Here is a 26,986-nt window from a genome sequence, read left to right as displayed (position 1 = left end):
CTCTTACCTGTGCACCCCTCCATTCCATTCCCTCGAATCTATGAATAGATGGTCAATGTCCGTGCTGGCATCGTGGTATGAGATGCAAAATCTAGTAGGGAAGTGAACAGAGAAAATATAAGGATCCGTGGGTTGCCGGAGTGGCCTCTTGAATGATCAAAAAAAGAACGAGAAAGTGGAAGGGACGGGACAAGGCCACAAGGGGTGTTGGCTCTGAGGAATCGCGTACCCGTCCCTGAGGGTGACGTCATTTCCTGTCGGAGGAGGAGGGCACGTACGCAGCGCGGCTTCCATAATTGCCGACATATTAATGTGTCCCATCCTAAGTTTATGCTTTTAATTGGCCCAACCCTCCGTTTCTCCCCATTCTTATTCCCGTTTTACCCTTTCCTCCATCCTTTTCATCATTTCTGTTCACCCCTTTCTCCTGCACGGATCGCCTGCCACCTCTTCGTATCAAGGTTCTTACATCCCTTTTTAACCTTAATTATTAATTAATACAACTTTTCCCTGCCCGCGGTTAAATCGGAACCGTTTCCAATAGTTTATATCTTTCAAATAAAACTAAGAATTCTACTCCCATTCACAAAGAAAACTATACCAGGTGTGATATTCTCTTATAGATTCGAGCATAGATACTTTGCCCCGAGAAAAAAAAAAAGTAAAATGTCTGAAACACTAATAAAAACAGAGCTGTAAAAGGGCGAGTACGGGAAAGGGTTTGGGAGTTAAAGAGTGAGACACCTCTTTTGTGCAGACCGAGAATTGATGACCACATCCTCTCCCGCTCTCTTATCTTCCACCTCCACCCCTGACAAATTTTTTTTTTTTAATGTATTCTTCATCCTCATTATACTGCTATTTTATTAACCAATCTGTGTATTTGTATCTTACTTTGATTTGAATTTCTGCTCCCCGGTCAAATCGTTTCTTTTTTATCACGCTTCTCTCCCTGCTTCTCCTGTAGATCATCTTCCGTTTCATTCTCCACCATTAGCTACTCCCGAATTTTACGAGCTCGCAGCTCACTGTTCGTGAGAAATTATAAAGTGCGCAGGAATATGGAATTTGAGGAGCAGGATCAGGAGCACGAAGAGGCGGAGGAAGAAATGGGGATTCCCGTGCCCCCGCCGAGTTACGACTCAGTTCGGTCAAAAAGGGGCGCTGCCTTCGGAGCCGAGGGAGGCTCATCCGGCCTGACCAGGGCTAGGAAAGGCGGTCCTACTGGAACGGTCAGGTACAGGGAGTGTCAAAAGAATCACGCCGTCAGCATCGGTGGCCACGCCGTTGACGGTTGTGGTGAGTTTCTGGCTGCGGGAGAGGAAGGCACACTCGACGCTCTCAAATGCGCCGCCTGCAACTGTCACCGCAACTTCCACCGCAAGGAGATCGAGGGGGAAACTAGCTCCTTTCACCTGCAACAGCCGCACAACCCCCAGTACCACCATCAATTTCCCCCTTATTACCGGGGGCCGCCGCCGCCGCCAGGAACAGGATACCTGCATCACCATCTGACAAATCCGGCGATGGTACATCACCGCCCTTTGGCTCTACCAGCAGCGGCATCCGGCGGGGGACCGAATAGAGAAGAGGAAGACATGTCGAATCCGAGCAGCAGCGGTGGAGGCGGGGGTTTCGGTGGTGGAGGGAGCGGCAGCGAAAGGAAGAAAAGGTTTAGAACGAAGTTCACGCAGGAGCAGAAGGAGAAGATGCTGGCATTTTCGGAAAAGGTGGGGTGGAGAATCCAGAAGCATGACGAGCCGGCGGTGGAGCAATTCTGTGCGGAGACTGGCGTCAAGAGACAGGTACTTAAGGTTTGGATGCATAACAATAAAAACACTCTCGGTAAGAAACCCTAATTTCAATTCTTTCTTTTCATTTTTAAGACCACAGGAGATGAGCGAGTGAAGAAAAATAATTGTACTAGAAATTTAATTAATGTAATGCTGGCTAGGGTTCTCGCTCTTGCTCATCATTTCTGCTTAATTTGCGCCTAAGTATTGAAATTAGTTGTATGCCATTTAGTTTTTGTTTCATGGTTTTTTTTTGGGTGGATTATCTGATAGCGATCTCCGCCTCTCCTGTATGACATGAGTGTACAACACCCTTGATGAGCTTGAGCTAGGTGCAAGCATCATAGGAGGCATCTGGTTCAGAATAACAGGAAGCGAGGTTAATTGCGACATTTCAGGGAAGAGAGACAAAAAAGAGCGAGTAGGAAGTAATGGAAGAAAGAATGAAGATGGTGGTGATCTCATGTGATAATGGATGCAGGCAGATGAATCCATGGGAATTCAACGTGCATAGCATGCAAGTGCAAAGCTGTTCCATTTCGGCTGTGTTTATTCACATCTGTCATCTTTTCCCGCTTTTCCTCCGAGCCCTCTCACCGCTGGGAGAGTAGTTTCTCCTTTTCTTCTTCTCCTTTTTTCTCCACTTCCCTAATCTTTATCCTTCATTTATTTTATAATTTAAAAAAATTGTTTAATAAAATGATAACGAATGGTAAAGATTTGAGAAATGGAGGAAAAGGAGGGAAGGAGAAGGAGACACCCTCCCCCCACCGCTTCACTTCCCCCTCATTTCTCTCTCTTATTAAACTCGCAACCTTCTTCTTTGCATTCTAGATGCTCTCCACGCACGTCACCAGAAAATATATCATCACTCACTACATCTTCAAATCAGATCCTACCTAAGTACCCATATTCTGTGATTATTTACTCCCCTCTAAAATACTTTACCTCGGTAAATATTGGGGGGAGAGAGAGAGAGGGATGTGAAAATTCCGAGTAGGACCATCGGAGTATGACTTTCTCCAACATCTATCTGATGAGATCATCTCCTCTCAACTTTATTCTATAAAATTCTTGAAGATTATCGGAGCATCCCGATCTCACATGTTGTGCGTGACATCGGGCCATGTATTCTCCCACGTTGCACCATTTGAATGCTCATTCTCGACACTTGGGTGAACAAGACACCTGGTCCTCCATTAATTGTTCTATTCTATGCACGAACTTTCAATAAATTTATACTTTTTTCATGTTGGCTCGCTGCTACTTTCTCTTTACGGGTTGAAAAAAAACTGAGGGCTCTTGAATTTGAGGAAAAAAGAGCAATCAGACATTTATTTTTGGATGCATGGTGCGGGAGAAAAGAGGAAGGACTGAACTGGAAGAAAGTTAAGAAGTATGTATTCATAATAATTTCCCACAGCACACTCGTACACTGTCAACGTACAGTCGCATCATTGATCGCAGCAGCTTGCAGATGTGCAGTTTTTTTTTTTTTAAAAAAAATTACAATTGCGAGATGAACAGCCCATTATTCCTGCTTTGTCTACTTTTCCGTTGCTTCTATAGTGTTCGTTTCTTATCTCGTTGATTATTCTATTTTGAAAGAGAAGACTCACCCACGAGTAACCGGTTCTAGTTTTAACTTTAGCTCCAAATGTTGATGTCAGCGTTGAACCTCCGTGGTTCTGTAATTTTATTTCTGAAGTTGAATTGCTATATTCTTATCTATAAAGAAAATTAATATTGGATCCGCCAAACTGGTAAATGTATCCCTAATTTTCTTTCTTTCTGTTTTTTATAGGTGGTAACCTTAATTTTCTAAGTTCCAAGCTTTCTGGTTCAAATCTTTAGCAATACGCATCAATCCTCAAGGCCATTAAGTCTTCAGATGCTGGGGATAGACTACGAGGCTAGTGGTTAATTTCGATATTTTACCAGTTTGAGCTTGTCAAGCCAATCCAGCTAATTAGAAAGTACTCTTTTTGGTTCTATAAATAAGGCATATTTTAAAAAGTTTATTTGATCTCATTTATAAATTACGGTAGACTTTTTAAGTAATATTTAAAAAATATTTTTAAAATTATCCTTTATGAAAGAAAAAAAGTAATATAACATCACCTTTTGAATTTGTTATATAAAGACATATCTGAAATTTTACATACTTTTATTTTTTATACTTATTTTATATTGGTATTGATGAGATTTATGAAAATGACTTATAAAAAAAATTGAAGAAAATAATATGGTATCACTTTTTAAATTTATTATATGAGAGCATGTTTAAAATTCTACACACTTTAATTTTTTTATATTTTTGTTAATTAATATTGATAAAATTTATAAAAATAATTTATAAAAACAATCAGAAGACCATGTTTTAGTTGATCAAATCGAATGGAACGCTAAGCATAGGGGTTGAGTTTTGCCAGCTTTGATTTGATGGCCGTGGTTATCGCATATGTGTGTTATGCGCTTGCATGCATGCAGCTTTATATTTAATTCTAGAAAAACGGTATCCATCAAATCAAATCATCTTGTTTTCATGGGCTAATAATTGACATGGAGTTTTGGTTTCCTTTTTTGAAAGTGCGGCTCTCGCTAAAACCTCCATTTCTACCTCTATTTTAATAATTCTGCGGCTCAGGCTACCTTTTTATATCAATCCAAGAATCGCACGTGCTGTCGATACGATGGTGGAGTAAGTTAACTCGTTGCATTCACTTGGATATTGCTGCTATTAATCTGGTCTGATTGATCATGCGTAATAATGTTTTCCATGTATTTGTAACTAATAATCTAGATTTAGTGTTTTTTATAATTCTGTACGTAGAGAGCACGCCGATGATGAATTATTAATGTTGTGATTAAAATGATAAAAACGGCTTAAAATATTGAGGGACATTATAAACTTCCAGCTAAAACATGATTTGGGGTGTTCTAAACATTTACTTGCATAGCAAGAAGTCGTGTACTTGCATTTAAAAATTAAATAACCTCGTAAATATTAGTTTAAATAACAGCTCATGTTGCCCAAAAACAAGATAATATTATCAAAGCAAGCATCAAAATAAGCTGATCTATACATAATTCAAGTAATTCAAACAACTTTTGATTTATATAACTCAATCAAGTATCAAAACAAACATTCATCACAACAATATATAAATCAGAGCCATGATTTAACTATAAAGCTACATGTAATTTTCTATTTCCTGATCCTTCTTTTCTTTTAGACATTTTATCAAATATCTCACGTGTGCATAATGTGCTAACAATAAATCTAAACTCTAATCTCCTCTAAATTTCATCCCAACATTTAATTTGAATTTACAAAGGTGCAAAGAACGTGCAAAGATGAAGAAGAACCGAGCAAGATATAGAGAAAGAGCTCTCAATTGATTTGAACTCCCAAGTGCCTAGCTACTATCGTGAAGTTGCGAGGAACAAAGTGTGAAGCGACATAGAATATTGTGCGAGGTTTTGGGATTTGGGTTCTGTGATTTCTTCGATTAAAAATGGCTTGGTGGGGGGGGGGGGGTTGAGGTTCTAATCTTTGAGGTTTTAGGTTTTGAGCAAGACGTATGTGGGTGAGAGGTTTTTTGCTTGTCTAATCTCTGTTCGAATGAAAACTGATGAACAGGGGTTTGTGATTTAAAATTTAAAGAATATATAGGATGATTCACTTAAAAAATCATCCTATAAGAAAAATGTATAAAGGGAGGTTCTATAATACAACCGTCCTCTATGTGTTTATATACAAAAAATTACTTTTTAACTTTCAAAAAGACAAGGCTGTGTTGGTCGAGGAACTATCCTATATTGTCATATGGAATGGTTTTTTGTACAATCATCCTTTATGTGATCTAACATTTTTCAAGCTTATGTTGCGCCTCCTTATATAAGATGATTGTGAATACAACCTTCCTATACATATTAATAGTTTTATAGTAGTGTGCATAATTTTAGAGATAATTACGTAAATCGATTGCAGTAATGATGATCAAGAGGAATGGCCGAGCAGAGTAGAAACGATTTTCACAATAACGATGTGGAATTATGCATATCTTTCGTGCTGAGAAACAGCAGCAAGGGTCATTTTTTATTATGTCTGTTGCATTTATCCAATCTCTTGTATTTTTTTGAAATATATATATATATATATATATAACAATAAAAACAAGGCCTTTCATTTTTTTTAAAAATATTTTGCCACCGACAATATTCAGTTTCTTGTCTCATCTTCATTGATGTCGAGCAATGTATTAGCTTTTGCAGCATTTTGTTTTTAAACGGGAGAAGACGAATCGTGCATAAATTAGCCAAAGTTTCATTTACCTTCTTCAGTGAATCATAAATGTATTTTCTTGAGTAACATAAGATTGCATGAATATGTCTCCTGTCTTCACACACACACACACACACTCTCTCTCTCTCACCTGAAAAAATATATTTTTTTATGTGTATTTATTCTTCCACTTATAATTTTATTTTGGCCAACATATTTTCTACAAGCCTAAATGTATACAAGTATGCCATATCCAAATATGCATACACAAAAATAAAGTGCCATAAAAAAATAATTAGTTTACACAGTGTATTTCTAAATAAGTCGAAACAAAAAAAGAGGAAAATTTATGTTTTAAAAATTGATCAAAAGACGAGACAAGCTTTTAGTAGAAAAGTCCTTAAATATATGGAAGTGCATCTGGTGAGGTGTTTTGCGGGGAGAGAGATGGTTGAGTGAGTTAAGATCTTGTGGAAACGTGGCAGCCCATGATTTGATAGCCTGAGGCCCGGTTGGGCCTAACGGTACCAACACCCGCCTCATGCCCCACTCACAACAATTCCATTATCGATTATGACCCAATGAAACTTATTTAACTTTTGAACTTGTAACCAAATGGCTGGCCTGAGCGGAATGAAGGCACGGCCTAGGCCTCATTAGCCTTCCGTGTGAACCTTTTAACCAATAATGCTTGATTTGGGTAGAAAGAAATATAGGAAGCAGGAGCAGGAGGAGGAAAACTGGTGAGGAATTTCCAAAAATAGTAAATTTCTTTATAATTTGTAAGTTTTTTCTCTCACTTTTATTTGTTCTCTATTTTTACATCCATCCAAACAAAAGGTAATGAATGCAAAACTTGAAACAAAGACAATACCGCCTTGGGGCATAAACTGACATTTCAAAATCCTGGAATGAATAACGTACTATTCAATGCAGTGCTTTTTATTGTTTCTTAATTTTACATTTCTTTTTACTGAGTTCATGATTCGTGGTAAGAACTGAACGGCTTAATCTTATGATTCTTCTCCACAAGAAGCTAATTAAAGACTCAACTGGTTACATCACTCGGTTCACGGGCAAGAAGTCATTTGCAAGAATAAGAGTGACGATTGGCATTTTTGCATTCAAAGCAAGAATGCTGTATGGTGGTGCGGCCATGCGGAGCAAGTGAGAAGGAAAGAAGGCAGGGAGAATCGAGGTAGCAAAGGTCCTCTCTAAAGCGTGGATGGTCCACTGGAGTGTGAAGTGTGAACCTGCAGCCACAAGGAAAGGATTTCATGAACTATGCTCTCTGGTTTGGTATGAGTTTTTAAACTTTAACCATTCTTTTTTAAAAAAAAAAAAAATAAGATGGACCATTTTTTGAGGGGGTCTACTTATAGACAAGTTGGCCTGGTAGGATATCTTGTATATTCCCCAAGCCCTGGGATACTCGAAAACAGAAACGCACCACGCAAGTATGATATCGTTCAATCAACAATAAACAAATTGATTTGCACTATAAAGAATAGTTTTGGAATTCACATGTAAATCACACCATACTGACCCTTATAATTTTTGTTCAACTTTTAGACCATAAACACTAAGGACAAGAACTGATCTTGTGACAAACCAAATAATGAGTACAATGACTTCCCCAATAGCACATAGTACAAGCAGCTCCAGACCAGACCAAGGACTAACATGCAGTGGGAAAAAAAAAATCCAATGTTTAATAAACACCCAGGATATTTCATCATTCACCAACCTAGTCTTGTGCGAAAAGATGATACATGGTGACCGCCTTTGTATAGCTGTGCGCATCAGTGAGGTTGTAATGCTCCTTGAATACTTTTAACAGCATTGTCATAATGAAGAAAGCCCATGAACCAAAACTCATGGTTGTCAACAGAGATAATCTGTATATATTTCTCGGACGGTTTGCTTCTACTTGTTGATGGATTCACTGCTCTCAGCTGATACAATGGAATAACCACCTGTGCATGGGTGCAGATAAAAAAAAAGGGAGAAGTAAAAGAATTATATAACATTTAAACTTACCAATTAATAAATAGAACAGAGATGAAGTATGCACTCTGGGTTAGCAACCATGACCTAGGGGAACCTCAACTAATATTTGTCTAGTTAAGTTATCGAGAAGCGAACGATTAGTTACCTCCGCCTACTAGGCTATTTTAAGATCGATTTGTATTACCAACCAGTGAAGTACCCACTACATAGTGACAAGCTAATGAAGTAGCTTCCTGACCAACATATCCCATGGGAAAAATAAAAATTCCAACATCATGAATGAAAGTCCATAGAAAGAGAACACCAAACGAAATATTCACCATCTTAAACATATTTTAATAATCTATTTCCATTTCATAAGTTTTGTAAGAATTTATATTAGCAAATTGCAAATTCCTCCTCCTTTTTTGATTTTAGACCATCAGAATTTAAAAAAGAAAGAAATCTTTATCCCTTTCCTTAATATTTCTATTACAACGCTATCATTTGCCTAAGAAAGTTAGAATAATGATGTATCAAGGACACATTGGTTAGCATGTGGGACCACTTCTGCACACACAAAATCTTACTCATAAATAATGCAAAATTGCTGAAAGTTGGCACCTAATCTCAGAAGTAAATTAAATATGCTGCTTTAATAGCATTGTTATAAAAAACGTAACACAGACTACATTTGAATGACCTTTTCCTCAAATATTCAATGTCAATTTTATATATCTACCATTAGCAGATAATCTTGGCAAGGGAAGCCGTTTAAAAATATTGAATCAGATAAATATGCTAAGGTGGAAAATGTTTTTAATTCTTTTTATTAAAGGATAATACCACACAGAAACCTCCAGAGTACCTTATAATAGCTCCATTGACTCTCCTCACCAACTTTGTAAGAAAGTGGATTGTCACTGCAAAATGCTAGCTTCGCTGTTGACAGATATAAAACTCCCATTACTGGTCCAGCTGAAGTGGATAGGTAGCATGCAAATGTTTTCAAAAGTTGCTCCTCTGGAACAGTCTCAAAAGTTTGTCTAAAAATCTTTTCATAGCCACCTTCTGCAAGAACTTTTGTTCCCTGAGCAATCCTTCCCACAGCAGCATCAGCAAAACTAGGACCTGTTTTCACTGTTGCACAGATGATCATCCGGTCACACGGCATAAAACAATTCAGGCACAAAAACCTATCAATCTAAAAGGCACACCAGGGGGACATGACATGATGCAGGAACAACAACACGACAAGACACAATGTTTATATAATTAAAATGCAATTTGACATGCTGTGTCATCCTCAATAACAGCTAATTGCCAGCAACTGAAGAATTTCACTTTTGACAACAGAGAAAATAATCAAGCGCAGAAGAAAATTGAAGACAAAATCTAGTGATAGCCATGTTCAGAAGAAGATGACAACACATCCAAATGCTATCATTCAAGTCTCTATTCATTTTGATGTTATTTTTGAGAAAGGCGGCGTCAAGTAAACACCATTTAATAGTTACACTTTCTCAGCAAAATAATTAAGGGTGTTACTAAAATATTGTAGTTTGAGTTTCTGTCTTACTAAAGTGACGTCCATGGTACTGTAGAAGAGTAAAATGATTAAGGGTCAACATGCAATAAAAGAATTCCCAACAGCAGACAAGAACGCCACAAGATTTAAAACATAGCTGGTATAATACATACAGTGCTGCCACATATTCCCAGCAAGATCCTCAGCCTTCTTGGTAGTCTCTGCTGCTTTCTTTCCCCATTTCCCAAGAACATCTTTCACTGATTCTAAGGTATCTGCATAAAACAATAACTTCCAGTCATTCTCGACGCCCACAGTCTCCAAACTCAGATGGGACTTGCATATCTGCAAGAATAGTGGAGTAAAACATGGATTTCAATTCTCACTCTTGACAGAAGATGACGGGGCTGGCGCCGGTGCAGGAGTCACGTACGGATTAGATTCTTTGGGCATCGTAGTGGCAGCATCTTCCGAAATCGTCGCGCGGACTTCGGGGTCGGTAGTAGCGTTGACCGGTTGATGGGACACGGAAACGGAAGTCCAATTTTCCTGAGGTGGAGCAACATCCTTGGGATCGAGTTTCGGATACGGAGCGTAATCGGGGGAGTGAGAGTCTTTGGGTTGTGAGAGATTGGGTTCTGATGATGGCTTGTGGGGGTGGGTTTGATCAGCACTCATGGTTTACGCCTTTGAGGTTTTCTCTACTTCGGAACGGAAGTTTCCGGACCCTATATCAATGGGGAAGATGGTGCTGATGTAAAACCCCGATTTCAACTATTTTAGACTCTTGTTCGACGCGAAGAAGTATCCTGGGGAGAAATTTTATAGGGGGAGGAATTCAGGAGGCGAGGGACTTCAACTCCAAACCGGGAATCTTGGATATCGCAAATTTGTTTCGGGCATAATAATCGAATAATTGGACTTCCTTCACGCGATACCTAAAATTGGATGGAACAAGCAGACAATTATATTAGCCCTTAGAAGTTGAGCCCAAGTAAATATTCAACTCTCTTTTGGATCGCCCTTTAAGCCCACGTCATTAAATAAATGATGGTGACCGTTGGATGAGAAAAAGGCAAACTTTAACGGTGGATTTGTATTAGGACACGTCACTCAGAACACCGCGTCTCCTTCAAAGAGCCAAGCAATGTAGGAATGTTGATGGGAGAACGACGAATCCGAGTACTGGTGTCATAGCCTGGACTGGCTTTTACTTTCATTTATTACTTTTAAAAATTATTTTGTAGCATACTTTTTAAAATTATTTTGTAAAGTAAAATGAAAATAAAAATAATTAAAAAATAGGTTTAGAATTAAAAAAATATATTAATAATAATGATCATAATCAATTAATGATAATAACTAATAATAAAAATTGATTAAAATAACTATAATTTTTAATAATTAAATATAATGTATTTTTTAAAATAAAACAAAAACAATTTAAAGTTATTTTTATTTTTTAAAAAATAAAAAATAAAATAGCTTTAAAAATAATTAAATAAAAAACATTTTTTTAAATAAGTTTTTAAATTTTTGTTTTCAAAACAAAAAACAAAACACTCTCTTATTCGCCGACCTTGATAACGCGGTGGTTGTCGTTGTCCTTGTTTTGCGACCTCCGTGAAGTTCTTCTTAGCCGTCGTATTTGTTTTAGGGTTTCTATCTTCTTCGATGGCTGCCAATTCGCACGGAGGTGGTTCCTCTTATGGCCATGCTGGCCCTTATCGTTCAAGGTAGCTTTTCTGTTCTTGTTGGCCGAATTTCCAAATAAATTATTTTTCTTTTTTTTGGAAATAATTTCCAGGGATTGATTTAATTCCTATACACATATCCATATATGAGGATGCAGAGAAGGGCTCACCACCAGATCAGTTAGTGGTTCGAATGAGATCCAATTGCGTATTGATCCGATGGAATTGGATGATGAGATCAGCGGTCTTCGTGGTCAAGTTAGAAAATTGAGAAATGTACGTTTTGATCGATTTGACAAATTTTTCTTTTATTTTCTTTTCTTCATAAATGAGTTTTCGCAAAATTATGAAGGCTGATAAGCGACTAGGTATTCAAATTGTAACATACCACCTGCGTCATGCCCCAACCCTTTCGTTGGGGCGTTTTACCGACTTGGTGAATGCAGTGTCATTAATCAAAATCCATTTGCAAACAGCTTACAAGAGTTATTCGATCCGTGTATCCCATCTTATTGGGGTCTATCTATAATTACGTTAGAGAGGATTCTTGATTTTTGTGAATTATTGAGCTGTGAATTCAAGACTGTTATGCTTGAACTCTCTATTGAAACTGATCCGTTGGTTAAGAGATCGGTGAGATATGCTTTAGCTATCTTTCTTATTTAAGTATTCTTTTTCTTTGAAAATTCATGTTTCATCCATTTGCATCTTCTACAATTTTTTGTTGTTCTTTTCACCTGCTTTGCATGATTACTTATAACTAACTACAAGAGACAAGCTTTACTAAAAAGGAGAAGACTTATACACAGTTTCTTACATCTTTTCTATCGAGTTTTCCAATAAATGCATGAGAATTGTATGATCTTTACGAAGAATTGTATGGTTTTTACAATGAATGCATGATTACTTTAACTAACTACAAGAGACAAGCTTTATTAAAAAGGAGAAGACTTATACACAGTTTCTTACGTCTTTTCTATTGAGTTTTCCAATGAATGCATGAGAATTGTATGGTTTTTACAAAGAAGTGTATAGCCCTTAATTAAACTATATATTGGTCACGTTCTTTTGAAAATTCTTATACTTATGACATGTTTTTTCAAAAATATGGTACTTAAGATATGAGAAATTATACCTAGTTCTAATCTTAAAAAATTCCTTTTTCCCCATGGCTAAATTCTTTACAATGAAGGGATGAAAACACGGCAAATGGACTTGGAGTGAATTGTACTATTTGAAACTCAGAAGGGAAGACTAATTCATGTTTTTGGTTTGGAGAAGATTTTTGTGAATATAAATGCTTGTTGTACGCTACACACATTTCCACCAAATGTTTTGTTTTCCATTCTACAATATATTACACCCTGTAGAATATTATATGGATTTTTGTTATTAATGATGCTTTTTAGAGTCAATTTTCCAGCCTTAACTATTTTTTAACAGCTTGACTTGTTCTTGAGTATTTGAATTCTATCCTGGTAGATATTTCCTTTTATTTTATGGAGAATAAAACTTCAGGACCTGATTCGAAAATTAATATCTAATTCTCCCTTTGTTTTATCTAATATGATGAAGCCACATTATGTATCGAAGTTTTTGTTTCCCTTTCTGCATCCTTAGGTTGTTAGACAACTTAATATTTTTATTGTGCAGGTTGCCGAGGAGATCGGGACAGAAGTCAAGTACCAGAAAGATTTTCTGGAACAGCTGGTACGTCAATTTTGAAATAATCTTTGTTTGCCCTTTTTCTTTGCCCCCTGTATGATATTTCGACTTTTAGCAGTGAAAATGAAGAGTGCAGTATACCTAAAGTTGCTCAATTATGAATCAGGCAACATATATTCACAGTAGAAATTTTGATGCAGCTCTACTCTGTGTAGCTAAAGTGATAATTATGGTAGAAAATGCATCTCAATGGGAAATTTAGGGTCAATGTTGTGTAATGTTAAAAGGGAATAGCACGCATTGCTTATATCTATATTTTGAACTTTTGGCTTAAAAGTTAAAACACCAAAATAATTCTTTGCCATGGATCTTTATTACTTTTTCAGAATGCTAGTTAGGACTTAGGACTCCGGCTTGATTTGTATGAAGAACAAGATGGCTGAGGAAATGACCAGTATTAGCTGCCTTGTGTGTAAATGTGTTGTCATAGAGATGAATTGATAAGAAGTTTGTCCTACATTTTTTAAAATCCTTGTAATAATTTTTAAAACTTTCCGTTAGAAAGTGAAGTACTTCCAGCTGGTTTTTTTCCCCAATGAAAGGGTTCATGTAAAATCAGCTTAGATGTGACATGGGGATGCCACCCCTATTCTATCGTTACCCACCGCGGTAGCACAGTAAAAGGGTGGTTGATCATAGGTGCAAAAATCAAAATTCATATCATGAGCCTCCCATTTTCTCAAGCACAGCTATTTAGCTTCATCTATTATATCCTGGCACAGATGTCCATTAATGTCATTAATTTCGCTGGCATTTCACTGATATTAATTTCTCCTTTGAGTTGCATGTTTTTCTTTGTAATTGTTCCGTCGGTGGTCTCTTGTCTCGTATTTAGCTGAATACTGTCCTATAGTTTTCATTTGCTCACATTTCACTTGTAACTGTTTCACTACAGCAAATAACAGTGATGAAGGCCCAGGCTGGGGTGAAGAATAATTTAAGAAGATTGAACAAGAGCATAATCCAAAATGGTTCAAACCATATTGTTCATGTGATTGTCTTTGCATTAGTCTGTTTCTATGTAGTGTACCTTTGGTCCAAAATGTCCAGAAAATGAGGAGCGAGATCTGAGGGTGGTTTGGCTGTCTGGTCTTGTGGAGGAATACTTGACTTCAGACCTTCGGACCACGAGACCACCCTCACGATGCCTGATTCTGTTGTAAAGAGTAGTTCTACAATCCTTACAGAGTTCATAACTAAATGTTTACCTTACTATTGTAGCCCCCACGTTTGATGAGGTTGATTGATTTCCTGTGCATTGGTTGTGTGAAAACAGAAGTTCTTTTTTATATGCCCCTTGATATTTTTCTCGCTTGGATTAACGTTTTATCTTACGTACAGTAAAATGTGATTTTCTTTCTACTCAGACGAGTGAGACTCTAACAGCTATTATATTCTCATTCATCCTATGCCGTGATACTGGAGGTAATATTTTTCTAATCTTATTCTGAAAAAGAAGGAAAGGATCCCTTGTTCTGTTCTACCGATAAACCTATAAATAATATGTAGTCAAATACATAAGAAATTGTAAAGCATGCCTGCGGCGACTCCAATTTGTTCATCCTTTGTCGCATAGAATGATAGCTTCAGAGGCAGAGAAACTGACTTGTTTAAAGAATTAAGATTCAATGCCCCTGCATTGTACGCGACCGTTCTATAGCCAGTCTCGGAGTAAAATGGAGGGATCCTTGCAATCTGCTCTACTAGTATCAGGCACAGAAAGAATTGACTGTGAGCAATCATTGAAGGCGGCGTGGTTGAGGCAATAACGAACCTTTAATTTGCAATCAGCTGACGTGTCTGAAAATGCCTAGTATAAGCACTACAAAATCAAAATTTGAGGAATTCCAAATCTATTGTGTTCGTGGGAATAAACACACACAGACGGAAAAAAAAAAAAAAAAAACACACACACACACACACACACACAGACGAGACGACGGACTCTGGGATTCACTTGTTTACGTAACGAGTCCCATGGATTATGGAGTTCTTTTGAAGCTTACAGTATAACGTGTAGATGCTCGCGTGATAGTTTATTCTCTTTTCGGTTTTGGTCGATCCCAAGTCCCGTTTTCATTGAAGCTACCCCTGCGACTACCTCTACGACATATACCTCAATTTTCCAAAACTAGGGAAGGTTCGGTGTAGACGTGGTCGAATTTATTTTTATTATACGAAATGCATGCAATTGATTGCTTCAAAAGCACTGTTATTTAAAAAGCCCTGTGTCTGCATGATTAGAGTAGGACTAGAGATTGTCACTCCAAAAGCGAAATAAAATTGTAACGCCATATAAGTTCTCTCCTGCTATTTGACTGCATAATCATATAAAGGGAGTTGTGAAGAGGAGAGAAGAGTTTCAGAATATATAGAGTGTGATTTAAGAAGGCAGCTAAATGTAGCAGTCAATGGAACATGTGGCATCAAAAGAACGTGGTGGGATTCTCTGCTACTTTCGGCCTTCGGACATGTCCCAACATAATTCACCGTAGAGTAGAACCAAACACATAGAATAACTTGATTTTAGTGAATGCATGGTCCAAACACAATATAACTTGTCATTGGCTTCGGATACGCGTTTTATGCTTCCTCTTCTTTCTTTCTTTTTTGTTTCTTTTTCCTCCTTTTTTTTCTTTTTGCCGACGCGTTTTCTGCTTCTGACTTCCGAGAGAATTATGGCAAACGTAAAAAAAAAAAAAAAAATCAAGAAGAAGAAATGTAGATGCCATTTGAAATGAGTTCCTCATAATATTTCATCAAAACATGATTCATGAAATTACTACGAAGGTGAACTGTATTATTTAAATATGCCTCATCCACGATTCCTCTTATCATCATGTACTAAATATGATATAAATACCTGATGGCATATTGCCATTCGCATTAACCTGTCTATGTTTCAAAATTTATGTGTTGTTCTTTTAATCAAAAAATCATTTGGAGGACACCATTACACCAACTTGTTTTCTTTTAAAAATTTTTCGAGAATGTTATGTTGAGATCTGTGAATTTAAATTTTTCTTTTGACCAATACAAGCAATCTCATTATGAAAAGGCATATTTTTTTGGTCGACTTGAAAAGGATATTTAAGTTGGTTGAGATAAACTAAATTAATGCGATGAGATTAAATAAAAACACAGCGGCACCATTCATTTATAAAAACATTTATGTTTTAAAAAGGGAAAATATTCTCCATCCTTTTAATGTGTTTTGATATTAATTCCTTTTTTTTTTTCAAGTGCCTTAAGTTTCATCTGTCTACAGCTTTAGTTTAAGGAATTAAAGATGGCTAACATGTATATAGTCTTTGATACCTCTGCTGTAGACTAATTAAAATTACAGTGTGTTATATAAAAAAGAGCTGAAGACAAAAAAAATAAATAAAAATGGGGAGAATATCAATAAAGAATCCTAGAAGTAATTTGATATCATAAAAGGACTGTTAACAAGTAAACATTAACAATTAACAATATCTAATCTGTTTAGGTCCTTATCAGATATTAAATTCTTTTAAAGATTCATTGATGCTCTTGCAAAAAATTAAGTTGGACATTTTTCCAGAATCCTTAAACGTGCACTAGATAAAGCTTCAAGAAAAAAAAAACACACATACACAATTGGGTAGGTAGATAGAAGGATTGGTAACCATTTCATGTAAATTTGCCTTTACTAATACACAATTAATACTAAAATTAAGGCAATCATAGATTACCAAGATTGTAATTTTTGTAGAAATAAGATCCCAAGTTTTCATAAATCAAAATTACTTAAACATCATTTAATAAACCTTCTATAAGAGTAAAATATTATTTTAAAAGCATGAGATACCTTAAAAAGGTTAAAGGACTCAATCAATTGAAAAATGTTGATGAATGAAAAATAAGGTGATGCATCACGGTATGTGCACATATATCATGGTTGTCCTCCTCTGTGCCATTCTTCATGATGCAGGCACCATAGGCCACAACATGTGGCATGTTATCAGATAGCAACTAAGGCTGACTTTTGATAGAGCCCATTTCTCTGTCTAATGTTCAATTGAGGTGATATAAGTGTTTATAGAAATTTTTTTTATAAAATAGTTAATGGCATGGGTTTTACTTTTAAATTATTTTACACAAGGAAGATGCACATTCAAACACATTTTCATAACTTTTTACACTTCACACAACTTAAGGGCATCCAAAACTCCACACATGTGCCAAAAGCTACCATTAACATCCAGAACATATTCAGTGAACTTATGACTACTTATACAACAAACTACATGCATATAATTTTGCAATTTCAAATTTTTACTCTTCAACCCTGTTAATATCAAAAAAATAGTAAGGGAAGGTTTTAACATTGCATAAATCATAAAATTTCAAATTCAATAATATGACAATATTCCTTATACTTACACCGGTATTTTGGCTCTGTTTACACCAGTATTTTGGCTCTGTTTAACATCTAATCAACTTATATACAATATTCTAGGGCCCAAAATACATCCTAAAATTATAAACAATAGAATAATGCAAGCATAAACAAAATGTATTCCTTAAATGGCAATATCCTATCCATTATATAAAATAAATATATTTTGAGAGGCTTTACAGTAGAAATGGTAATTCCTAAGCCTTCGATGCCTTTTTCCTTTATGCACCTAAGCTAGAGTTTATAGAATATTGAAAGAAATGGGTAAATACAACCACTGAGTAATCAAGGTACACTTATTCTATGCAATTGCATATCAATTGATAAAAAACACATAAATGAAAGTTGAATACTCAAAAATTTGAGATTACATGTAACACAAGTTGTAATTTTACAATCTATCTCATTATCATTTTTCACCAATCAAACCATAAAACATATTACCACAACACAAACAAAAGTGTGACAATGACCCAATTCACAATGTTAATACGTTCCAAATCTCCGTCCAATGTTTGATTAAAGTGGTTTCAATGTATATACAGAGCTTTCTTTTAGTTGTAGCTAATGACACAAGTTTCACGCTCAAATTCATTTTCTATAAAGAGTTGGACACCAAAACACATTTTATCACTTTTTCACATAAAACTCAAAATAATGGTGTTTCAACTTATACACAAGTGCCACAAGCCTACACTGACCACTCAACCAAGCTCAATGAACTCTAAGGAACTAGTACAACATACCACATTCAACCAAAAATATACAGATTACAAATTTCGCCACTCAACCTCATATTTTATAAAACATAAAGGGTAGGAAATCTTTGCACAAACCATTCATTTTCATTTCAAATCATTTCAAATATATATGTTTCTACTTACATAAGTATTTTGGCCTTAACCAAGGGCTTACAACCATAACTCACTAACTCAGGATACAAAATACATATGTGTGACACAAAATCAATGCAAGTAGCACAAAATCAATGGTATATGACCTAGTTGGCAATATAGCAACATAAATACGCGTAAACAAAGCAGGGAGGCATAAAGATAGGATTTTTACCTAAAATCTTATGCCTCAGAATGCTTTTCTCAAATCAGATATGATGAGTTAGGCCTTGAAAATATGGAAAATTAAGATATGAGTACAACCACTCAGTAATTAAGTTTCACTTAATCTATACAATTGCATATCAATTGAAAATTGATACAAATAGGCAAAATCACATAATATAGCACATATGATGAACATGACCACAATTTACAATACTAACAACCATGTGATCGGGTCTAATGTAATTTAACCACATAATGATAATGTACAATATGGGGTCACAATAATATCAATCATGTGCCCCTAACACATGTCAGACCATAATAATAACAATTATGTGGTTGGATCTAAATGTATGATTAAATGCCAAGCTTATACACTCCTGTTACCTTCGATATAAAACCTGTGGCTACATTCTTCACAAATTAATCCAGCCTTTTACTTGTGAGAAGCTATAAGGCCAGGGTCAACTCACTTACTTGTGTAAGTTAGTTTTCCCTAATACTAATAATCATGGAATGTCGTATCCCTAATCTAGTCTCCTCATAAATCGACGGAGACTAGTTAAGCTCGAATTCCTTATAGAATAAGTGAAACAGTTCAAAATCAACCATGAAACAAGGGCTACCTCTTAATTCTAATAATTGGTGCCAAGGCAAGTTCTCAATTTTAATAGTCATTGGCAATATCACATGGATTTAACTATTTACTCCTCTCCCTAAGCAAACTCCCGCCAATAATCATACAATGTATATATACTATATATTCATGCAATTCGACCATCAATCCCATAACATGGATTAATATATAATCACATATTCAATTCATTCCACATGCCAAATAGCATATTTTATCAATTTCATAGTGATTAGCCATTTATCAAATCTTTAATTGCAAAGAGATGGCTTTTCAAATGTTTCTATTTTCAAAATCATACCATAAATTCACAAGTTCATCATTTTGCCAAATATTGCATTGATAGTTAAAAATATCAAGCATGCTTTACACAAAAATTAATTAACATTCAACTATATAAATTAGGTTTTCCTAAGTTATTTCAAACCTTTAAGAAGTCAAAGGTTTATCCCTAACAACACCAACTTTTAAAGCTTCTCACAAGCTTGAATGGTCCAAAAATGAAATCTCTACAATTATATAGCAATGTTATCATCGTTATCCCATTTGTAGTAAATTTCAATATCATAACTCTACATTATTTATTTGATCGATTTCATAATTCACTATTTATTCATGCCCAATAGGTTCACTAGGTTCTATTGACCTATAATATCATTAATAAGTCATCTAACCACCATTAATGAATATCAACTCTCCCAACAACCATATTAATTGTAAAATTCGCATGAAAATAACTTCTCCTAGTTAACTGTTGATAAAATCATCAATGTAGAGTTTAAATACTCTAAACCACTCTCATTATATCCATTCTAACCCATGGGCTCAGACCCATAGCTCATATGGACCGAAAACTAATCTCCTAACTCAAACTTTAACTCAAATCTTCATACATGTGGTAGAAAAAGGAAGAAGAGGGCATAAACTACTTACCTTAGGTGTTTGGATGCCTCAATATGTCTTCAAGGGTCCCAATGGACATGCCCTAGTTAAGCCAAGTCATGCTCTTATATTTTCTCCTTCCTCTTCTTTTGATTTCACATGCAAAGCGCAAGTTGATAAATTCTTATCGTTTGCCATGCATCACAACGCATGTAGTGTCTTGTCGTGATCGTGGCATAGAGAGGCCTAAATCATGCCTGATTACCTTTGTGAGCCACAACGGATTGTCCACACGTCACGGTATGTGGCATAAGGAGCAATTCATTACTTTTTCCTCTTCTTTCCTTGCTCAAATGGCCCGACTTCACTCCAAACCCATATCTTAGGCTAAAATCAAAACCAAAAACACCTATTAGACTCCTCTGACCACACACGTTGTTAACTTACAAATCATACTTATTAAGTTAATTAACCATGATTAAATTTCTTGAATGTTACACTCGGACCACAACTTCTCCCATTCTTGAATCTCCGAAGTATTGTATACGCTAAGCTAGTCTTATCAATAAATAAGTGGAGATAGCTAAGTTTAAGTTCCTCGACAAACAATAGAACAAGACTAACCTTCGTACACCAAAAAGTGGCCATAAAACACCATATGAATTTTATCTACTTCTCTCTCTAGGTGAACTCCTATTAAATGATTATGTAATATCTCATGCTCATGCACGCATTTACATATGCTTGTAATTCACAATAACAAGCTTATTATAATAAATCATAAGATTAGTCTAAGCATTGAGTAAGACAATCCTTCTTATTTATCACATATAATTTTCACTTGCAATCTCAATCACATTTACATTTTCTACATTATATTTAATCATTACATTGCAATCAATCACCATCATCACATCAATTGTCAATTCCTCATTCTAATATATAATCACAGTTTGAAAATCATTTCCAATTCAACTTCACATTTAAGATCAAATTAAGATTATTACATTACCACGTGATTTATAGCATGCATTTACAATCACAATTTTTAATTATATATGCAAATAAATTATTTTTCATATTACAACTCAATTAACAAACAATTATCCAAAATAAGTTTCTCAGTTATCTCAAATCTTTAAGAAATTAAAAATTTACCCCTTAGTAACTTGCTTTCAAGCTTGTTACTCAAGCTCAAATTAGTGTACAGATTATTAATTTATAATTAATCAAGTTTAAACTCATCATTGCCACAATTTATACTATTTATACTCTTATTTGAATACTTGACTAATCCCATAATTATCATTTCTTAGCATCTAAACTTAACCATTAGGTTTATTAGCTTTTATCAATTCCAAATAACTTCATTAAACTCTCATTAGGTTATTAATATCAACCAACAACCCCAAACATTCACAATTAATGCCAAATTTCAAACATAAATGTGCCTCGCCAACCAAAAGTACGTAAAATTTTTAATCATTAGTTTAAATACTTCAAACAACTCTCATTAGCTCCATTTGATTCAATGAGTTAGACCTATAACTTAAATGAATAAAAAATCATCACCCTTCAACAAACCCTAATCTCAAAACATCTAAAAATAAGCTGGGGAGGAAGCAGAAAAGGTTAAAAGGATTACTCTTGGGGTTTGATAGTTTTAAAATGCCTTCATTCTTCTCAAAATTGAAGCCCTAATAAAGCAAAATCATACTCTCTTTTTTCTCACACTCCCTCTTCTAAATTTACAAACTGATACTGCTCATTTTTTGTAGAATTTTGACCGTGTGCCACGGCGTGTCGCACAGAGTGCCCCAGTCATGCTGCAATGGATGGCATAGAGAAGTTTCCCTTTCTTTCTCAGCCTATTGCTCCATGATAGACCATGTAAATGCTATGGAGCGTGGTACAAAACCACACACCTCCATTTTTCTCCTTCTTTTAGGCCTACATAGCTTGCATCTCAGACCCCCTTTCTAAGGTCATTATCAAGCCTGAACGGTCCCTTAATCTTATTTAACTATTCTCTACATCAATTTTATTTAATTAAACTTGGTTGCTTCATTAATAAACAAATGATTGAAATTCAGGATGTTACATTTTTCTCATACAACATCTAAATCATCATAATTTTACCAAATCGATAACAAAAATGAACAAAGTTATGTGTACATTAGCAAATTTAACCCTGCCAATGACAATAAGGACTGATGTTGTAAACATATAAAACTTAAGGGATTGAGGAACCCAAAAAAAAAAAGGCATAAAGACTAATTTCAAAACACACTGAATATCAACAGTTATATTTTTCCTTTAAGAAATAAAATACGATTCTAATGTTATATATAATGTGACAAGTCGTCTTAAGTGCATTAGAGAATCGGATGGAATGGAGAAAATATAAATAAAATTGTGAAGTTGGCACTACTCTAATCATACGTGATGAGATGGTGATGAGAATGTAAAACAGAGTGGAGACAAGTGAAATTGGAGAGAATGGAAGGGAGGAGAATATGATGAGTGATGCTCACACGACTATGTCTTGTCTGTTGTTTTCCATCCACCCAAAGTGTCCATCCCTTCTTCTATTTACCTCACTTCCTCAACCCAAAATCTTTATGTCCACCCAACTTGCATTCCTGTCCTCATTCCTATTTCTAAACCGCCTCGTCATCATTCCTTGTTTCTGTCAAGTAGTATAGCGAATTCGACGCTCCATTTGCTGCGTGGCAACACCTTACATGTACTGGAAACCATATTCATGTATATTAATTTATACTTAATAATATAAATTATGGATAATAAAACTTTTTGCCCATAAGTTTGTCTTAAATATCAATTTACGACAAGCTTTTTTTATTAATGTTATTCTTTACGTTTTCTTAAATTATCATATTAGTCTTTTAAATTTTAAAATATAAATTAACTCTCAAATCAACCTAATGTATAAAACATATTGATAATTTAACATGTGTATGTAGCTAAATAAAAATAATTTAACCTTTAAATCAATTTAATTTTTATCAATATAGTCTCTTTTACAGTGTTTTTTTCTTTTATTTCTTTCAAATTTTTGATTAAGTTGTTTTTATTTTTTTTATTAATTTACATGACTGTTATCAATATTTTGGATATGTTTGAAATTTATTTGAGTATAATTGATGATTAAAAAAAACTATGAACATAATAGATTTTGATTATAATTAATTATATTGTAATGTGATGGTGTTTGAGTGATATTTTTTTAAAATTAATTTTAATAAAATTGAAGATGTTTAGATGATTTTAATTAAAATTAATTTTAGATATATAAATTATAATGAAAGACATGAGTTTTAGGACAAATATATTATTAAATTCATTTAACAAAAATATAACAGTGATACATTTAATATTTTGAAAATTACTTAACACACATATATTGATTAACAATGTAAATTTAAATTAAATTAATTGTAACATTAATAATATTTTTTATCAATGTTACAGCTTTTTTTCATTTTTTTTCAGATTTAATGTCTTGTTTGCTTTTGATATTTTAAGAAAAGTTACTCGCCTTTTGTCCCCCTAGGACGTTTCTTCGCCGTCGATTTCTCCTTTTCTTCGTTATTTTTCAACTCACTTATAGGCCCAACAGCAAGCAACCTCTTCAACTCAGATGTTCTCAGATGCTGCAGCTTCATGAATCTTGAATCTTCAGCATTTCAATCTCATGGGCAAGCATCTTCACTCCTTCGTCCTTCACTCCCGACATATCTTTGAGTTGAGGAAGAAGAGGTCGCAGGTCACAAGAGGATGATAGAAACTGGAACGACGTTCATGTAAAGCGAAGAGAGAACTGTTACGAGCACAGGCAGACAGTCCATCCTAAAATATTAGCATATTGAGTGAGATAGCTTTTTAAATTTATAAACCCTATACTACCGGTGAGGATCTCCAATAATTTCACTTCATAACACTTCACTCATCATTTTACCAATTAGAAACTTTTATGAATAACTCTTTTTATGACATCAAATTCTCATTATTATTATGAATATAGATTTAAAGACAGAATTCATTTTAAAAAATTAACTTATTAAATGAGAGAGTTTTTGAATTTATAAACTCTATAATTGTGAGGCTTTTCAACGTGAATCTCATTATAAGAGGTCTTAAAATGTTAGCAGCCACTAGATCAGGGAGAGAAGATGCGCACATTTACGCAAAAACCAAGGGTGTACTTGGTAGGCTCGAAATTCTGAAAAGTAATAAATGTTCTAATAAGAATAATTGAAATTGAGGAGCAAACCAACTTAAGCCAACACGCAGTTTGGGTAAAATAACCATATAGAAATGAAAGTGTTGGGATATCTTTCATCAAAACGTCATTTCCATACAAATAATTAATTATAATTCCATGTCCAAATATGCACTTCGTTATTAATATTCATACATCTTAATAATGATATCTCCTCTTTCAATAACAACAAAATCAATAACTAAAGTAAGCTTTAATGACCAATTTAATAAAAATTAAATTTAAATAACTTAATTGATGATTGAGATTAGATAAGTTTAAGAATTAAAAATTTAATATCCTCTAAAAATAAAAATAATCCAGTTATATGATTGCCCGGGCCCACATCGGCCTTTTGGCAAAGAGCAAATTCAAGAACGATTTCCTTTTATTAAAAGAAGTCAACTTTACTCTATTGAAGGCGGAGATTTTTACTGGGAGCAATGTTATTACGGGAAACACATACCTCATGCCGCGCGCATCCCAAAGGATAACAAAAAAAAAACCAATAAAATAAAAATCAAGGGAGATGATGATTTTGCATTGAAAAAACAAAAATCGTGCCCATAAAGAGAGAGAGAGAGAGAGAGAGAGAGAGAGAGGGTAGACGTGGCCCCGGCATTAAATCAACGAATTCTGCTTTTGGACCATCCAAGTTAACGCTGCGAGTCTGGACTGTCCTTTTTCAAAAAAAAAAAAAAGTCATTTCCATTCTTAAATTATTAAAATATATAAATAATATTAAATTTTATTTAGGATTAATCTTATCCTCCCATCTCAAAATTTTGATTCCTCCATACTCTAATTATTTATTAGTGAGGCCCACATAAATTTTTTAAATATTTTTAATAATAAAATATAAGAGCGAGAGCCACTTTATTTTTTTATTATATTTTTTACATGGCTCACTCCTCTCTCTTGATCTCTCCCCATCTCCCTCTCCTTCTCCTATCTCTCTCTCCAAGCTTTATCCTTTTGAACGTGCCTGGCCAGCACAGGCACAATGCATCAACGTTAAGCTATGGCATCTAGGGCACCCAAACACACAAGGATGCATCAGGAGGAGCTACAGGGCACTTGGATAAGACGTCCATGGAGGGAGTGATGAAGATGTTGGATCCAAACGGGTGAATGAGCGACAAAGGAGATGAACGAATTGAGTGCACGGGGAGGGTTTGAACTAGGAGGTGGAAGACGAAGGCATACATGAGGAGGGTTTGCTGGTTAGAGCATGTTGCTCTCACTAGTCAAGTCCCGAGTTCAACAATGTGATACTACTCTTGATCTTTTTCATCATTCATTCCTCTCTCCCCCCCCCCCTCCATTCCCTCTTTCTCTCTCTTCATTTTAAATCAAGTCTTGCAAAAAATAGGTGTTGTTTGTTGCTTTTGAAGGCTTGTCTCTTTGCTTTGTTTTTCTATCATCAAAACAGAGGTTGAAAAATATCTGAACTCTCTCTCCCTCCCTCCCTCTGTTTCTCGTCCCCATCTCCCATCCAGAAAATGTCGTCGTTCACCATGCTGACATCCTTGACGCCATGCAATCTATAGCAGACCCAAACATCACCCAACGCAAGTTTTTTATCCATAGTCTTAGATGAGAGACCACTACTGATAGCCTCTGCTCCCTCTTTTTCACCTATGGCGAGCTTGAAGAAGCCATTGTGATTCTTGATAAGGCCACCTGGAAGTCTAAGGGTTATGGGTTTGTCACCTTCAAGCACGTTGATGGTGCTTTGCTTGCCCTGAAGGGGCCCAGCAAGAGGATAGATGGTCGCATTGCTATGATGCAGCTTGCAGCGGCACTTGTGGATTCGGTGAAGATGGTGGAGGAAAGAGATTCAAAGTGGGAGACACGAGCTATTGGAGTTTAGGTAGAGAGAGAATGTGAGGAGAAGAGTCAAATATCTCTCATTACTTTCCTAATTTCAACTTCCTATCATTTTCCTTCTACTTGAAAAAAAAAATTTTTATATTATAAAAATATATAAAATAAGCTGTGAGACCTACAATTAAATATTTTATAATAAATAATATTTAAAAAATCAAATGTGGGACACATTTAATAAAAAAAATAACAACAGGATAAACGGATGAACAAATTTTTTAATTTGAGAAACATAATTAATTTATAATTAAATTTAAAAACATTTATAATTTTTTATATATAATTGAGGAATAAAAATGATTCTCGACTCTTTGTTGTATCGTCTCATCATTCATTAATCCATGTGGCCGCAAAAATACTGATGCTGATGGGCACAATTGCTGCATAAAATTTGAGTTATTTAAATTAATTTTAACGATCTAAATTAAAATTTATATTTTTCATATAAAATGATACCTTTTCGTTTTAAATTATAAAATAATTTTAAAAATATTTTACATTTTAAAATATAAGACATTTTAATAAAAATAAAGTTTTATTAATAATATTTTTTTAGTATTACTTCTTTTTTTATATTTTAATAAAGATAAAATTTTATTAATGATTCTTTTTTAATACTTCCCATTTTATATATTACCTCCCTTTTAATATTTTTTATAAATAGAGTATTAAATGAATGACATTTATTAAAATTTATGTTATTATTTAAAAAGTTATAAAATATATTTAATAAATTTTATTAATACGTATAATTTTATTTAAAATATTTTATAATATAAGACGTATTTTTAATTTGACGT

The 26,986-nt window shown here is 34.7% G+C and overlaps 3 protein-coding genes across 5 annotated transcripts; 2 read left to right on the top strand and 1 right to left on the bottom strand.

The window, feature by feature from the left end:
• The first annotated feature begins 315 nt into the window (after positions 1-315).
• Positions 316-3,043, top strand: LOC129294191 (zinc-finger homeodomain protein 2-like). 2 transcript variants are annotated; one of them, XM_054932378.1, is made up of 3 exons: positions 711-834; positions 968-1,845; positions 2,096-3,043. In XM_054932378.1, exons 2-3 carry the CDS (start codon positions 1,062-1,064, stop codon positions 2,260-2,262), a joined length of 951 nt encoding a protein of 316 aa, XP_054788353.1. In that variant the 5' UTR covers positions 711-834; positions 968-1,061; the 3' UTR covers positions 2,263-3,043. The 2 variants fall into 2 exon arrangements, with proteins under 2 accessions (XP_054788351.1, XP_054788353.1); XM_054932376.1 differs by lacking the exons at positions 711-834; positions 2,096-3,043 and adding an exon at positions 316-461 and having other exon boundaries at positions 968-2,009.
• Positions 3,044-7,075: 4,032 nt separating this feature from the next.
• Positions 7,076-10,550, bottom strand: LOC129294385 (GEM-like protein 1). 2 transcript variants are annotated; one of them, XR_008589379.1, is made up of 5 exons: positions 9,985-10,550; positions 9,772-9,873; positions 8,939-9,210; positions 7,829-8,057; positions 7,076-7,334 (listed from the first exon to the last, which is right to left on the bottom strand). XR_008589379.1 is itself a non-coding variant. In XM_054932715.1 (4 exons), the coding sequence occupies exons 1-4, from the start codon at positions 10,274-10,276 to the stop codon at positions 7,884-7,886; spliced, it is 840 nt and encodes a 279-aa protein (XP_054788690.1). In that variant the 5' UTR covers positions 10,277-10,550; the 3' UTR covers positions 7,547-7,883. The 2 variants fall into 2 exon arrangements, 1 of the variants encoding a protein (XP_054788690.1); XM_054932715.1 differs by lacking the exon at positions 7,076-7,334 and having other exon boundaries at positions 7,547-8,057.
• A 610-nt stretch (positions 10,551-11,160) lies between these two features.
• Positions 11,161-14,306, top strand: LOC129294386 (bet1-like protein At4g14600). Its single transcript, XM_054932716.1, has 4 exons — positions 11,161-11,334; positions 11,451-11,568; positions 12,946-13,002; positions 13,913-14,306. Exons 1-4 carry the CDS (start codon positions 11,273-11,275, stop codon positions 14,072-14,074), a joined length of 399 nt encoding a protein of 132 aa, XP_054788691.1. The 5' UTR covers positions 11,161-11,272; the 3' UTR covers positions 14,075-14,306.
• Positions 14,307-26,986: the final 12,680 nt, after the last annotated feature.

This window comes from Prosopis cineraria, unplaced genomic scaffold (assembly GCF_029017545.1).
Source record: "Prosopis cineraria cultivar Desert tree isolate PC_DT_omini unplaced genomic scaffold, ASM2901754v1 PC15, whole genome shotgun sequence".
Lineage (NCBI taxonomy): Eukaryota > Viridiplantae > Streptophyta > Magnoliopsida > Fabales > Fabaceae > Prosopis > Prosopis cineraria.
The sequence above is the reverse complement of the archived record's forward strand: the minus strand, read 5'-3'. Positions and strand labels throughout refer to the sequence as shown.